The 15,058-nt window shown below is 41.2% G+C and overlaps 1 protein-coding gene across 5 annotated transcripts in view; it reads right to left on the reverse strand.

Annotated features, from left to right (window-relative positions):
* Positions 1 to 3,274: 3,274 nt before the first annotated feature.
* IL1RAPL2 (interleukin 1 receptor accessory protein like 2) overlaps positions 3,275 to 15,058 on the reverse strand; it is a 336,199-nt gene continuing 324,415 nt past the window's right edge. For all 5 annotated transcript variants that reach the window (XM_071442350.1, XM_071442346.1, XM_071442349.1 and 2 more), the window contains 2 exons: positions 14,789 to 14,959; positions 3,275 to 6,332 (listed from right to left, as the gene is read on the reverse strand). In XM_071442350.1, the coding sequence (XP_071298451.1) occupies positions 5,635 to 6,332; positions 14,789 to 14,959 (869 nt within the window). In that variant the 3' untranslated portion in view covers positions 3,275 to 5,634. The remainder of the gene's footprint in view (positions 6,333 to 14,788; positions 14,960 to 15,058) is intronic.

Genomic DNA, 15,058 nt, shown 5'->3' on the forward strand with positions numbered 1-15,058 from the left:
TGGTAACTTTTACTTTGTTTCCTTTTTTTAGACGTTGTTTTATACCTCTTTGGAGCAGCCTTATTAACCTCTGACTTTCTCCAGTGGCACTGAAATCATCAAAGAGGTTCTTGTGATGAGCATTGCAAAGCTGCCTTCCCTCAGCACCACAAACGCTGCAGGTCCTTTCTTCAGGGAAGCAAAATATATTGCAGAACACTGTTCTTTGTGTTTGCAAGAATGTGACATGTCATTACTTTCAATTTTCAAATTCTGCTTGCTTCCTATAACAAAATATTGCAAAATGTCATATTTTTAACATTTGCTGGGCTGACTACTTCTAAATTGGAACTGTTTCAATCAATGTTATTTATGAAATTTCAAAACCTTGAATACTTCCAAGACAGTAAAGTACATTTGTCTACTTTGCATTATTTTATAAACAAATAGAACAATATTGATTATGTTAAATCAATATTATTGTACTGTTCACACACCCATTTTCCTTTGGGCCTGAGCAAGGAAATACTTCTGGCATTACATGCAAGTTGAAAAACTGTGGGACTGAAGAAAGTGTGAGGATTTATTTTGTGGGGAACTTTCCCACACATAAAGAAGCAGAATTTTTCTTTTTTTTTTTTTTTTCCCTGTGGATGAAACCAAGAAATTCCCATCCAAACAAAAAATGAAATGCTAATTTTAAAATTACCAAGACAAGGGTTCTGAAGCAAGTGGGCTGGCAAGAAATGACATCTTTTTGGAGAACTTCCCACAGCATCCATTGAAGAGTGGACAAACATGATGCATTCATACAAGAGCTGCCATTCCCCTTTTTCAGTCTGTGTTTCTGCCTGGAAAAACCCTTGGACTCTGACTGCTCTCTTCTTCCTCTCCCTTCTTCACATTCTCCACTTTTTTCTTTAGAGTCCCAGAACCTCTGCAGCCCCAGCAGGAACCTCCGAGGGTGCCAGGGGAGGAGGCAGCAGCGGCTGCATGGATGTGGAGCTGCCCTGCAGGCAGAATCCCAGACCAAGCCCCCCCATGGGAGGAGCTCCCAGCTGCCCACGGGGACCCCGTGCAAAACCCAGAGCTCTCCCTCCAGCCATGAGGAGTTCCCTGTGCTGTCCCTGCAGGCTAAGGGACACTGAGGCTTTCCTTGCTGTGGCAGGGCCCTGGCAGCTCCTGCCACCTCTGCCCAGGGACAGACATGGGGAAATGCTCTGAGCTCTCCAGAAGGGCTCAGCTCTAAGGGCTGCTCAGTGCTCTGGTTTCTGCCCTTCCAGACCCTGCTCAGCAAACCATTTCTCACTGAATTAAGGGGAATTTAAGTATGTGCTTATGCATTTCAATGAACAGAGAGAGCCTGCTAAATCAAAGGAACTACTGAGAGCAGAGGCCCTTAAAAGTAAGGATTTCTTTTTCCCTGTAAAAGTGTCTGTTATTTATTCCCAAGTTCTTATCTTGTTTATAACAAAGAATGAACAAAATTCCTTTCCCAAGGCTGGATGGTCCTGGAGCATATCCACACCAAACAGGGACAAAAATAAGCTTCATTTTAGACAGAATAAATAAGCAAATGCTTCTTAGTCTCTTGCCTTCTATCTCTCTCTCTTTTTTGTATTCCTCTGTACACAGCAAGCATAAGATGTTATGGCCTTATCCAAAACCTGCTGGACTTCATGGAATTCTTTCTGTTGGCTTGAATGGGTTTTGGAGCAGACCTGGTGGCAGAGTATGGCAATACCTTTATAGAGGCTTCTCATCTACTGTCTAGAAAAAGGAATATTATTAAAATACCATCCCAACATACAGCCCCCAGGAACTGTCAATATTCACTGTGTTACCTAATTTATAATTACCCTGTTTTCTTGCTGAACATTCTTTAGGAGCAGCAGATCTGTAGCACTGGATAGGCTTCCAACTTCTGGCTCATTTTATAGACAATCTTTAAACCACAATTGCCTCTGAAGTACATCACACACAAAGGTAAAAACAGTACCTCCCAAACATTATCATAAACCATCTTTGAGAGGAATGTGCCTCAAACCAGAAGTCCCCATGGTTGCAATAAGGATGTTTGCTGCTGGTGGCTTTTGTCACTGGGCAAGGCCCAGCCTGACAAGCTGGGGTGGTGACACAAGCTGCACAGTCAGGGGGGTGTCCTGGCCTCTCCCCTGATATTCCAGCTGATAAAGCCACTGTGGCTTTGGTGAGGCAGGGGAACACAAAATGCCCATATGCCCTTCTGCTTCAGCTGATGAATTTCACATGATTGAGCTGGGACATTTTTGTCACCGAGGCCTGACCCAGCTGTCACTGCTGCCACACTGGAGAGCTGCTATGGAAATGATTCCCACAGTGGGACAAACTCATGGCTCCTGTGCCACCCAAGTCCCACAGATGGACACATTTCACTGTTTGACAGTGATTTTCTAGACCCTTAAGTGCTCCCTATGGAAACACTTGGCCTCTTGCATGTCACAGAGGGGCTTGAGCGTGTCCAGGGAGGGACACAGAGCTGTGGAAAGGTCTGGAGCATAAATCTGAGGAGGAACAACTGAGGGAGCTGGGGGGCTTAGCCTGGAGAAAAGGAGGCTTGGAAGGGACCTCCTCTCTCTCTCCAACTCCATGAAAGGAAGGTTTAGCCAGGTGTGGCTCAGTCTCTTCCCCTAAGTAACAAACAAGAGGACACAAAGAAACGGCCTCAAATTGTGCTACGGGAGGCTTAGATTGGATTAGGAAAAAATTATTCACTGAAAGGGCTGTCAAGCACTGCCCAGGTAAATGGTGGAGTCACCGTCCCCAGAGGCCTACAAAAAACAGGTGGCTGTGGCACCTGGGGACTTGTGTCAGTGCTGGGCTTGGCAGAGCTGGGTTAACAGCTGGTGTTGATAATTTTAGAGATCTTCCCCAACCTAAACAATTCTATGATTCTGTACTGGGTCACACAAACTGAGTCAACAAGAGGCCCCCAAGCTCAGTCCCCACCCCACACTAAAAGCACAGGGGCACAGGCAGGTCTGATTCATGTATATATTGTTGTAGTACTCAACATACACTCAGAAATCTTAAAGCAGATTGTGACTTGGGATCTATAACTAAAGATATTGATACACAGACACTCAGTGTGCTTTTGCAAAAGGACTGAAAACCTGTTCTTTTCATGTTTCCTCAATACAAAGATGACTGCATTTTGCTTTAGTATAACTACTGCTCTGAGACATATTATCATTGGGTAAATGAATTTGCTACCAATATTAAATCCTTGTAAATAAAAGAAGCAGACCAACCTGCATATGTTTTTTTCTTTTCTTTCTTTTTTTTGAGTTTGCATGCTTAATACAGAACTAGCAGGTTTAAAATCTCACTGAACATTCTATGTGAATTAATCAGATTCTAGAGTAATGTGGGAAGGAAAATAATGAAAAGTACAGCTTTTCATTTAAACATATGCAGCTCTTTTCATGCAGGGTTTTCATTTAGGATTTTTTTCCATTTTTTAAAATTACACTTTGCATTAAAGAACATAGCCAGTGTAAACACAGTCTGTAACACTTATAAAACAGTGCAAATTTTGTAAATTTTTGGGAGGAAGTTGAAATACATATATTTGTAATGGAGGTAAAATCGCTTTCTTTCTCAGTAGAAAAATACATCTATTAAACACCTATGTTTGGAACTTAACTTCACAAAAGAGCAAGTTATAGTTCTATACTGTGTAATAAATTAATATCTTTTCTAGATTTCCACTTTCAGTGTTAGTGTCAAATGCATAATAATATTAGAAAAAAATGAGAGAAACATGTATTATTTTGAACCTAATGAAAAATCTTACAGACAATGACTGGTGAAGGACGGCACAGAATAAAGAACTGGGGAAAGAAGCAATGGAAAAATACTGACCTCTATGAATTATTGCACATTTGAGATCATTTTCATGGCCTTTGGGCCAATTCTGGATACTTTTAAGTCTTAGGTCAGTGTTTGTTTCCATTTGACTGTAGGGTACAATTTAGGAACCACTGCAAAATGTCAAGGATTTACTGAATTTGTTTGCTGATGAAACCACAGGCAGCTGAGTGCAGAGTGCTAACTTTTATTCATGCAATCAAAGAGAAAAAATGCTAAAGACATACTGAAGCACAGGCAAGGTTGCCTGCCTTAAAAATATTTTTGGGAACTTGCTCCAGCAAATGTTATTGAGACAAAACTCTCATGTCTGCTGTGCTTTCATTAGAGCCATGCCAAAACCTGCAAAACTGGCTTTTGCCTTCATTATTTAGAGCTTTTTCCTTTAATACAGTTGTCTCCATGGCCTAACTCTGCAACCCTTACCCAGCTGAGTGTGGAAATCTCCATGAAACACCCTGGTACTGGCAGAGCAGCAATCCCTCATGCAAAGCACCTGTGGAACAATTCTCATCCACCAGCAGCAGGAATGCTGAATGACAGGATCTTATTTGACTGATGGGATCACTCACACAAGTGTGAAATGCAAGACCTTGCCAGTTGCTGAAAAATATCACTTTTCACCAGTTACACAGAGAGTAGAAATATTCCTGCTTCTGCCATATTTAAAAGGTAAATAAATTGGCAGGTAGATAAAGAAGAGAGAAAGCTGTTTCAGGTGATTATCACTGCAACAGAAGTCAGACTTACTAGTAAATCTGAATAATTCAGCACTTAATCTCTGAATATTGCTGTAGTTTTCTATTGCTGATGTTCTCACAAAAAAAGGTTAATTTCAAATTGTAACTACTGGTTTTGGAAAAAAAAATCCTACATAAAATTACTTTACTACAAATCTTAGATCTTAAGAAATTTCAGATTAATGAATTGGCCAATAGACAGCTAAGTTTATACTTGAACTGTTTGGAAAAAGTCATTAAAAATCTGCAAAAAAATTGTGAAACAATCTATAGTTGAGAGAAAAATTGTTTAAAATCCTCTTAAACATCTTCCAGTATTCTAGTAAGTTGTTTAATAAAACCACATTGCTAACCATTGACTAGGAATAGAACATACCTCAATAATAAAATGAAGAGATGCTGATGGGAGCAGGTGATTTATTTTGTAACTGTTACTATGCACTTTATTGATAAAGCTTTGTCTGCATTGTTTCAGCTGGGCATCTTCTAAGAAGTATTTGCAAGACAATGGTACCAGGAAGGTTTCCTTCTCCTTCCTTTTCAAGATGATTCACCCTTTGTGGTCTGTGCAGGAGATATTAATTTTTGTAGCATGATTAGAATTTCAAACTGTACTGTAGTCTATATGAAAAACCCAACAACTTCTGTGTATTTCAAATACTGTTACTTAAATGTGCATGGATGTTGGAGATTGTACACAGTGACCTTTTATCCGTCCCAGATTGTAAACCTACTGTGAAGTGACGGGATGCGTTTTTCTCTCCCCCCTCCTTTTTAAAGAAGCAATAAAACTGTACATTAAAAGACAGGAAGGACATTACTGAGTTACAAAAGAATGCCCCCTTCATCAATAATTTGTAAATGTAAACAAAAAAGTTCAAGTAGAAAAGCAAACAAGTGTGCTGCTGCTTCGAATATGTTTTCTCACCCCATGCGGGTAGGGCAAAGTTCTCTACAGGCGTCTCTTCATGGTGGCCATGAAGCATCTCCAAAGAGCCCTGATGTTCTACCAGATATCACTGGTGAAGCTGAGCTCCTTGGCCGACAAAGGTAGCAAGGGGCTGTTCCTGTGGAACTCCTGGGGGTCCTTGACGGCGTTGTTGAGAGGTAGCTGTCCGTTGAGGAGCGCCAGGGGGATGTTACAGTACGTGTGGTGGTTGCTGACGGAGGCCAGGGGCAGCGTGGCCGCCGACACGTCGCACTCGTAGCCGCGGCAGAAGTGCCGGCTGTGCACGGAGTCTGCCTGCTGGAAACCGCCCAGGCCCGCCCGCGACTCCACCAGCGTGGCAGAGGTGCCCGTGACGGCGAGAGAGGGCACAGTCTGCAGGTCTCCAAAGAGGCCCTGCTCTGCAGAATCCAGGACCTGATGCCGAGACACCACCTCCTTTTTCTTCCCTGGCATTTCAAAGACTAGGCGCTTCCAAAACTTAGAGTTCAGTTTGCTGCTTTTTGGTCCTTTCCACTTGACCACTGAGAGAAGTTTGATGGTGTGCTTTAATGATTCCACTTCGTGATAATTCACCTTCCCTTTTAATTCAGTACACTCAATCAAAATAACTTTGATTTCTCCACTGACTAGCATGTTATGAAGTCTGTTTTCCATCTCAAAAATACTCCATCCTCTCCTGAGAACATAGTCTGGAGTTAACACGATAATGAGTCTTCTGCTTTGCTCAACACATCTTGTGAGATCTTCAATGTAGGCTACAAATTATAGAAAGAGAGAAAGAGTAAAGAATAAAGAAGTCTATTGTATTAAAACATCAGGCTTGCAATCAAGAATAACAAAATCCTGCACTTTACTGATCCACACCATTTAAAATAATGGGCATTTCAATATACTCCAACAAAAATAGATTGTGTATCACAAAATATTTCTATTTATGGAGTACACATAGGAAATTCCTTAATAACACCCTCCATCCTTTGCTATTTTCCCCTGTTCATTGCAGCAGGACGACATTTACATAACACCCTTCCTGTGTAGGTGCATTAGTGAATACACACAGTTCACTTAGTGAAAAAAATATAGGTCGAAATCAATGCAATGTTTGTGTAAATTCTAACATTAACATTGGTTATGATTAACACTGTGCTGAGGGAAGCAGGCTCTGGGGAGTGGTTCCCGTGTTCCAGATGCAAAGACATGAGGGTGCTGCAGGGTGTATGAACCATAACTTGCAAAAGCTCAAAAAGAAATGAATCCTCATCACATGCAGAACTTGTGCTATTGCATAGAAGCATCATGGTAGCTTTTTCTTCTTTAGGTATTGACCACAAAAGCATAAGAACATTCTTTGTGGCTCAGTGGTCTGTGTTAAGATCACAAACCTGTGCTTCTATGTACCCCAAGGTATTAACAGAGACTTCACAAGTGACAGGAACAAATGGAAAATTTAAACATATTGGAAGTATTTATTTTTTGAGACATCAGTGACAAAGAAAATAGTAGAATTCTTTTATTCATGCATGCCAAGTAGTTGCAAATGATCAGTGTAAGCAGAAATGCCAGTCCCATCAGCAGCTCCATGATGCCAGTTTACTGAACTTCAAAATGTTTGTAAAGTTGGACTTTGATCCCTGAGTTTCACTTATCCCAGGGATGGTAGGGAAGAGAAGCCAAATACACTGGTCTAACATGGAACAGGATGGGAAAGAGATCTACTTACAGACCTGATCAAAAACCCATTCAAATGAACAGACTTCATTCAACAAACTTCAATGGGTTTTAGGTCAAGACCAGAAAAATTAAATCCCTTGAAGAAAACCACTAAAGGCAGAAAATGTTCATTGGTTGCACAGCATTACAACTGCAAGCTTTGAGACAGGATATCTTTGTGTTTTTAAACTACAGGAACCTCTTGACCATGCTACTGGGAATGTGCTGCCTGACCACAGAGGAGAAGCACGTGTCAGAAATGAAGACTTGGACACAAGAGCTGCACAGAACAGATCTTTACTCAGCACAGGGCAGGACCTCTCTTACACATCTGCCCTCTAGCAAGAACAATAATTACAAATAACATCATTAATCAACATCTGTTACTGCAAGACTCATTTTATAGTCCCAGGCACCATACCACAGCATGCTTATTCACACTACTTCCAGTAAAGTAAATTGCTACAAAATAGGCCAACAGGAACATTCTAAAATAGCTTATTTTCATGAGACTGAAGGCATAGTTAGCATCAAATCTGCCTTTACCAATGTTTTATTTCACCACTTAGCAGCAAGAAGAATTTCTTTCACAAATGGAAAAAAGAGGCAATTGCAAACATCCCACAGACACACAAAAATTTAAGACATACACATACATTACAAATGTCTATGCAACAATCCTGACTTTTAGTTAATGGTTTATGACTTTTTAATCATGCAGCATTTACAGTTGTTTTTGTTTTTTGTTTCTTGAAATACTTTATGAGAAAACCCCCACCATTGTTCTGTGTAAAATAGTTACTCATTAATGAAAAAAAATTCAACATTAAAATCCATGGGAGAGGCAGTGGAGCGGGCAGAGAATCAGCAACAATGAGAAAATGATAAGCAGAACTGGTGAAACAAAACTTAAGGAAAGGTAGAAATGTTCAATACAATGGAAAGATATTATCCCAATGTATCAACAGCTCAGACTCTTCATTTTCTTCCTTTCTTTCTGCTCCCAAAAAGAAAGAATTTAGGTGGGAAGCTTCATCATTAGAGGTTGAATCTGCAAGATACAGTAAAACAACAAACTATCATGCATCTTTCCTGAGACATATTCATCCCTCCTCCAAACACTCAGAACACTGCTATGCACAAGACAATTCCCTGCAGGACACAATACTGGGCAGTACCATATGTCCAGGGTAGAGCTGAGCATGGCCATGCATATCCTAATGCATCCAATTGAGAAAAAATACAAACCAACAAAACAAATTAAAAAAATCACTCCACTTTCATCTCTTCAAATATCCAGCACCAATCTTTGCAGTAGTGACACCCACCGTAGCAATCAAAGAGTTGTCAGCCTTTGCCTTGGGCAAACAGGGTGGAAAGAAGATGGGAGAAATTCCCTATTTTCTTGGGTGGACATTCCTCTCCTCTGTGCTTCTCATGTCTCTTTTGGATGCCCACCTGCCTTGCTGGGTATTGCTACAGGTCAGAGCTCTGTCCTCAGCTGAGGAATGAACGCCTCACAAATGGTCTTGAGGTGATCCCTCAAATTCCACGTTTGGAGCTGGTCACTGGTGGGCATGGCAAATGAACAGGGGACTTGTTGGTGCACTGAGGGTAAAGTACACTGAGCTACAAGAAACTGGAACCCCAAACTTCCAGCCATCTGGTCCAGGAGTACTTAGTACTCCCACTAACTCCAGCTTGGGACTACTACTGAAGGCAGGTGACAATTTTCCTGGAGCCTGTGGCTCCATTGGATGCACTCTACAAGATGTCAAATTTGCACCACTTGAACATTTCTGTGAAGAAAAGCATGGGGAGACAGATTCCTGTCCCTGGAATTTCCAGTTTTATTTCTCCCAGTGGTACCAATCTGACTGCATAAACTTCTGAGTTGCTACATCATCTGCTCTCCTTTTACTTTAGAATTAGAGACTTCCCAAAATCCTGCAGGTTCAGTTGTCTGTCTCAAATGTTCACTCCATTAGAAGGTACTGAATCCAAGCAATCTATATTGCAATGTGGGATGGAGAAAGTGTTGCTTTCACCTTTCCAGCAAGCTAAGAAATTATTGTCAGGCAATGGCTCCATTTCATTTGCAAGAAAAAAACTGAATAGGGACTTCAGGAATAATGTCACCAACCAGTATCAACTGTAAAGCTCCAGACCAACATATTTCCATCAGATAAATGTAATTTCGCTGTAACTTCGCTTTTGCTGCAGGAGGTGCCAACGTCAATGACATTTCATTGTAAGGGGAGTAGAAAACATTGTCTTGGTGAAGTCTGTATGGAACTATTCACTTTTAAGTCCCAGGGATTGTATTTTATCATAAATTAGAATGTAAAACTATGATGTCAGTGTTAGATCAAACCCACTTGGTTTTTACTGAAAAAACACATTTTAAATTTGGCCATTTTTCCCTCTCCTTGAAACACTATTTTGCATTATGGTACAAAACTCTTCCCAAAATGTTAGCAATTCCCAAAGGTAAAAAAAAAAATATATATAAAAAAAATAATTTATATTGTAAGTTGTTTTGTCAGTAACTTACTTGCATCATGTTCAATGCAATGCCCAAGGAGCAATGGACAGTAAGAAGTGTTATACTCAAACCCAAACATTGTCTTAGTCTTGCCAGAAAATGGCAAGCAAATCTGTCTTGACAGCAAGTATGTGCTCACCAAACACTGTCTACATGTACCAATGCTAAACTGGAGTTTGAAGCACTGAAGAAGAGAATTTCAAGAAATGCATCCCATTTGCAATTAAATAATGTGTAACTGTCTATGGAATCCTTAATGAGCTACATTAACCACAGGCTGGAAGGAAACCTAATATGCAAGCAGACTAGGAGCAAGGAAATTAATGAACACTATGGGCACAGAGTTGCTTACACAAAGAAATGACTGACTAACCAGATTCAGATGATTTGCAGGAGTTGAGGGAGAAGGAGAAAAACACTAGAAATCGCATAAAATCCTATGGATATTTTTGGGAAACACGGTTTGCAGCACTACGAGAACCAAAGAGTTTCCACCATCAAACCCATGCTGGTTGGTTCCTGGCACTCTGAAAATAACCAGCCTTTCTGTGTTTGGCAGTGTGACCATCACTTGAGAAAGTTATTTACAGAAGAGTAATTCAATCATGATTTCCTAGCTGAATAGTTCCCAAACCCTGAGTCTGATTACTTTATTATAACATCAGTGATTTTGTGTCTTGCTTTTCCTATTTATTAAATATATTTTGCTTCTCTTAGCTTGGACCAGAACAGCTGAAACACAAAGCAGAGAAATGGTCCCTTCCCAGACAGAGGCTAATCCCAGGATGAGCTGAGGGACAGCTGATGAGTTTAACATAAAGAAACAAATAATGCAGATTAGTGCACTACAGGACAGGCAGCCCTTCTGCCTTTTGTCCATATTTATTCTTTTTTCAGCTGACATGTGTGTATATCCCCACTACCCTCACCCATGCCTGACATTAAAAGTAAGATTCATACAGAGCAGACAACCAGGGACTCCTGAAAGGAGTTTGTGGGGCTGGATACCAAAGAAATGGTGTCCTATACTTAACTAAGGCTCCATGGGAGCCCCAGACACATGGTCCAACCAGGCTTTCTTCATGCAGGAGCCCAGGAAGCTGGAATTCCCCAGGCATAAACCACACAGATGGGCAGAGAAAACTACAAAGTGCCAGAACTCCAATATTGACTGTCATGTGCTTTTTATCACATGACGTTGACACTCTCCCATTGTGCTGAGAACTTCTCATTTTCAGGTAAATAAATATTTTATTCCATCACCATTCTTTTCACTGCCTAATCTTCATACCCTGGGCTGAGCTGGAGTGAATTGTTGGTGTTTTTTCAATCCTGTCAAGACCAAATGCACATATGCTTAGAGAACACCTAGATGATGCTCTAATAGATATGTATTGCTGGTATTAAAAGTCTAACTTGACAATTTTTACCTCTTCACTTCCAGCTTTTAAAATAATTTGCAGAAACCATGGAGAAAAGTACCTTCCTCTGATGTGGTCCTGATTTTAGAAGAGTGAAGTGCAAACAGATATTTTTCACTGAAGACATCATCCTTGGCAAGACAAAAAATGGCTCAGGTGAAAACACAACTCATCCTGTTAACCCCCTGCCAACTACTCAATCTCCTCAGGTCTTCTAACCCTGAATTGAGAAATCTTACAGAGCTTAAATGTTTGTTGTGGGAAGAGGTTTGTAAAAAGAGCCCTGAAAATGAACAGGGTGAAAATAATGAGAACTACTCAGGAATTCAGTAAGAAGTGCAAGTGGCATCTCAGGGATCCCAGTCTCCTTATGCAGGGTAACTTGTCCAATTTCACCTAAGTTACCTGGCAGGGAGGTTTGTGTGCTGTCAGCTTTGACAGAATGAAAAACACTCATTCTGCTAAGACCAAAGAGTATTCTTTAAGAAAGAATAGCTGCTACAGTACTTCCCATAACATGCACCTCAGTTCCAGGGTTACAAACTCGGTCTCCATTGCCATGTCTCCCTGCTGGGTCACCAGTCTTGCCTCCTGTGGCTGTGTGGGATTCTGTTCCATCTTGCCAGCTCGGGGATCCATCCATGCTGCTCTCAGGCAGCACCAAGAGTCATCACAAAGGTCCCTGCTGGCCATGTGTGACGGGCATTGCTGAGGCCATTGACATCCTTCATGGTGCTTCTCCCTCCCACTGGGACAAAATGCTCTACTGGGGTAAAATTTGTATCCCAGCAGGGCTCAGAACCAACACCTACTGCAAAACATGACTCAGCCCCATCTGACCTGAACCCTGGGATCTGCTTCCCCATGGTGAAGAGGTGGCCTCAGTGCCCACAGCCAGCACCTCTGTCCTCCTGGGGACAGCAACAGTCCATGGACATCCCTGAAGCAGACGCAGAGCTGAAAGCAGGGCTTGGACGTGTCCCAGCCACAGCACATCTGGCTGTAATCGCTCCCTCTGCTGCACAGGGACAAACAGAGCCCATCACAGCTTTCCCCCAGAGGTTAGCAATGAGCCAGCTGGACAAAAACACAATCAAACTTGTCCCTGAATTTTCACCAAGTCAGCTTTTTAGGCTGTTTGCAGAACTGCGCAAGAAAATTAATGAAATAGTATTTGACAAATCTATTTTTTGCTTGCTCTCAAATGCAGGGAGCAGCTGTAGGAGCTGCTGCATGCCAAGAAGGAAGCGAATGGTGCACACCCTCCCGTGGCAGCTCCTCACAACTGCAGGGATTGCAGGAAGCACCAGCCGTACACAGCTCCAGGCTGCACTGGGGGGGACACACGCCAAGGTACACAGGATACAGAGGGACACACATCAGAGCAGAGAGTGGGAAATGATTACATTGATGAAAGTAATTTACCCTGAAAGATGAGGAAGTGAACATGTGAGAAGAGATATTTCCTAAAATAAAATGATAGCTGTGATCAACCCCCCATTCTTCTACAGAAATCTACCCTGGAGAGTTATATATTTTGTCACATCTGCCACTCTTTGAGACAGACACTCTAAACCATGCAATGTTTTCCTCTGAAGTTTCCAGCAGGCCCATTCCACATCACACTGCCCTCACTAAGCACTGCAAGTCCTTGTGAGAGTGGTGAGGATTAGGCAGAACACAGGCACATTCCATTACTCCAGGAGAACTCACAAATGCAGGAGGCTGAGTCTTCCCTCCTTCCCCATCCCCTCACCCTCCCTCTAGCCCCTCTTGAAATAAAGTGCTTTCCCCCATATCTTTTTCAAAGCTAAAGCATGCAAATCACACTCATTTCAGCTCCACATTTGATTCTGCCTTGTCATTATGTCTGATTAGGCGTTCTTGAAGCTCCATGTGTTAGAATCAGGCCTTTTCATAACACTGAAGAAGTGAGTTTGAGAGGAAAGAAGAAGGATTAAATCTGTGAATGTTCATAAATGAGAACTGACATTTTCAGGTACCCTACATTTTCAGGAGAGGTTTAATGAATATCTAAAGTGATGGCAAGTGTTTGCTGAGTGCCTTGCTGACAAAAATAGACAAAAATAAAATACCATGCTGGCTGGAACAACAATTGGAAAAAAGAATTTCATTTCAGATTAATGTGTGCTTCAGCATAGTTATTATTGAAGAGTTAACTTTATACTTCTTAATTCACTTACAGAATTGGTATGTGTAACTCTGCTATATTGTTGGATATGAAACAACTAGTTACAATAATTCTGTGGTTTTTACTACAGAAAGATGTATTTCCTCTTAATAATACTGAAAAATTTTATAAAATTTGCTTGTACTCTGAGAAATAAGAAACCTATAAGCCAAGTCCCCTTTCTGTAATTTCTCACTATGGGAGAAAAACTTACACCTTGCAGGGGCAAAAAGAAAAAGTGAATCAGCTCTAAACTAAGAGCTGAAAATGCATGTGATAAATTCAAGCCCCTGTACAGGTTTTTCATGATCTCTGGTGAAGCTCTGACTCCTCTTTCCCAGTGCTAAAGGGTTCAGAGCTCTGTTTCCAATGCTCTCAAAGGTCAGAGAAGAAACAGGCTCTGACTCCTGGGTCAGGCACTTGGCACAGTGAGGCAGCAGTTCCAAGTTTTTGGCAGGCAGGTTGTAATGCAGCTATGCTTGAGCTATTCCATGTTTGGAGACATCTGCTCCACTACAGCCATTGCTTTGTTCTCTTGTTCACATTTCCTACACAGTAGCACATACAGAGAGAAGTTCATGTTCTCTTCTATTGCTTTTATGAAAGTGATTTGGAGATGGAATTTATATTAAAAAAAAAAAAGGCTGATTTTTCACAAGGGTAGCTCTTCAAATAAATGTGATATTAAAGCAAACATATTGTGCATTCAAAATTCATCAACACAATGGATATGATTTGTGGTCTTTTGGATTTGCTCAAAAATGAGTCTGGTAGAAGAAATGCCATTAACCACAACTAGGAAAGCATTGACCTTTGGTGAGGCATCCAAAGGTGCTGCTGAATCTTATGAGACTCCCAAGTTAAGGAAAACCCCAAAAGACAATAGAGAAGATGACTTCTACTAGTAAAGCTGCTGCAGAGAAAACAACTACTCACTGAAAAAACAAATAATCCCATTTTCAATCATGTAACAGAGATGATAAAATCCTTTTAGAAAGTTTCCTGCTTAGTTACCTGTGTTTGATGTAGACATTTTGGACTTGGTAAAGCTTGCAGTGCTGCAGCCTTCCTACAGCTGGCAGCTGCAGCCTTCCTACAGCTGGCAAATTGATTGCCAATCAATGATTTGCCAATCAATGGCAAATTGATTTCAGTGGAAATTCCCTCTGATTTCAGTGGTGCAGGAACAAGCTCTAACAGAGAATTCAGATTTGCAGTGCTGAGGAAACTTTTCCAATCTTTGCAACCACTTCCCAAGGTTTTCCACATCTGGTACTTATCACACAGTGCAGGCCTTTGTGACACATCAGACAGAAATTAAACTGAAAGGTCAGAAATACTTACTTCCACTAGGGATCAGGTCCCTATCTGGAATGAAGAGTTTATATCCATAGCGCTTTTCTAGAACATCTGGCAGAATTTCAAGTGCAAACTGCTCCTCTTCATTATTATCACGATCCAACGCATCAGGATCCACTTTGGTGTATGAAAGATAAGCATCATATTCTTTGTTGTCTGTAAGAAAACAAATCATGTTCAGCCTGCTGTTTGCAAGGACACTCTGGGAAACACAGGAGAGTACTGGGAAATTGTATTATTCCTTGAAAACACCAA

Source organism: Agelaius tricolor, unplaced genomic scaffold (genome assembly GCF_023055355.1).
Source record: "Agelaius tricolor isolate 1412-34295 unplaced genomic scaffold, bAgeTri1.0.p SCAF_17, whole genome shotgun sequence".
In the NCBI taxonomy this organism is placed as follows: Eukaryota; Metazoa; Chordata; class Aves; order Passeriformes; family Icteridae; genus Agelaius; species Agelaius tricolor.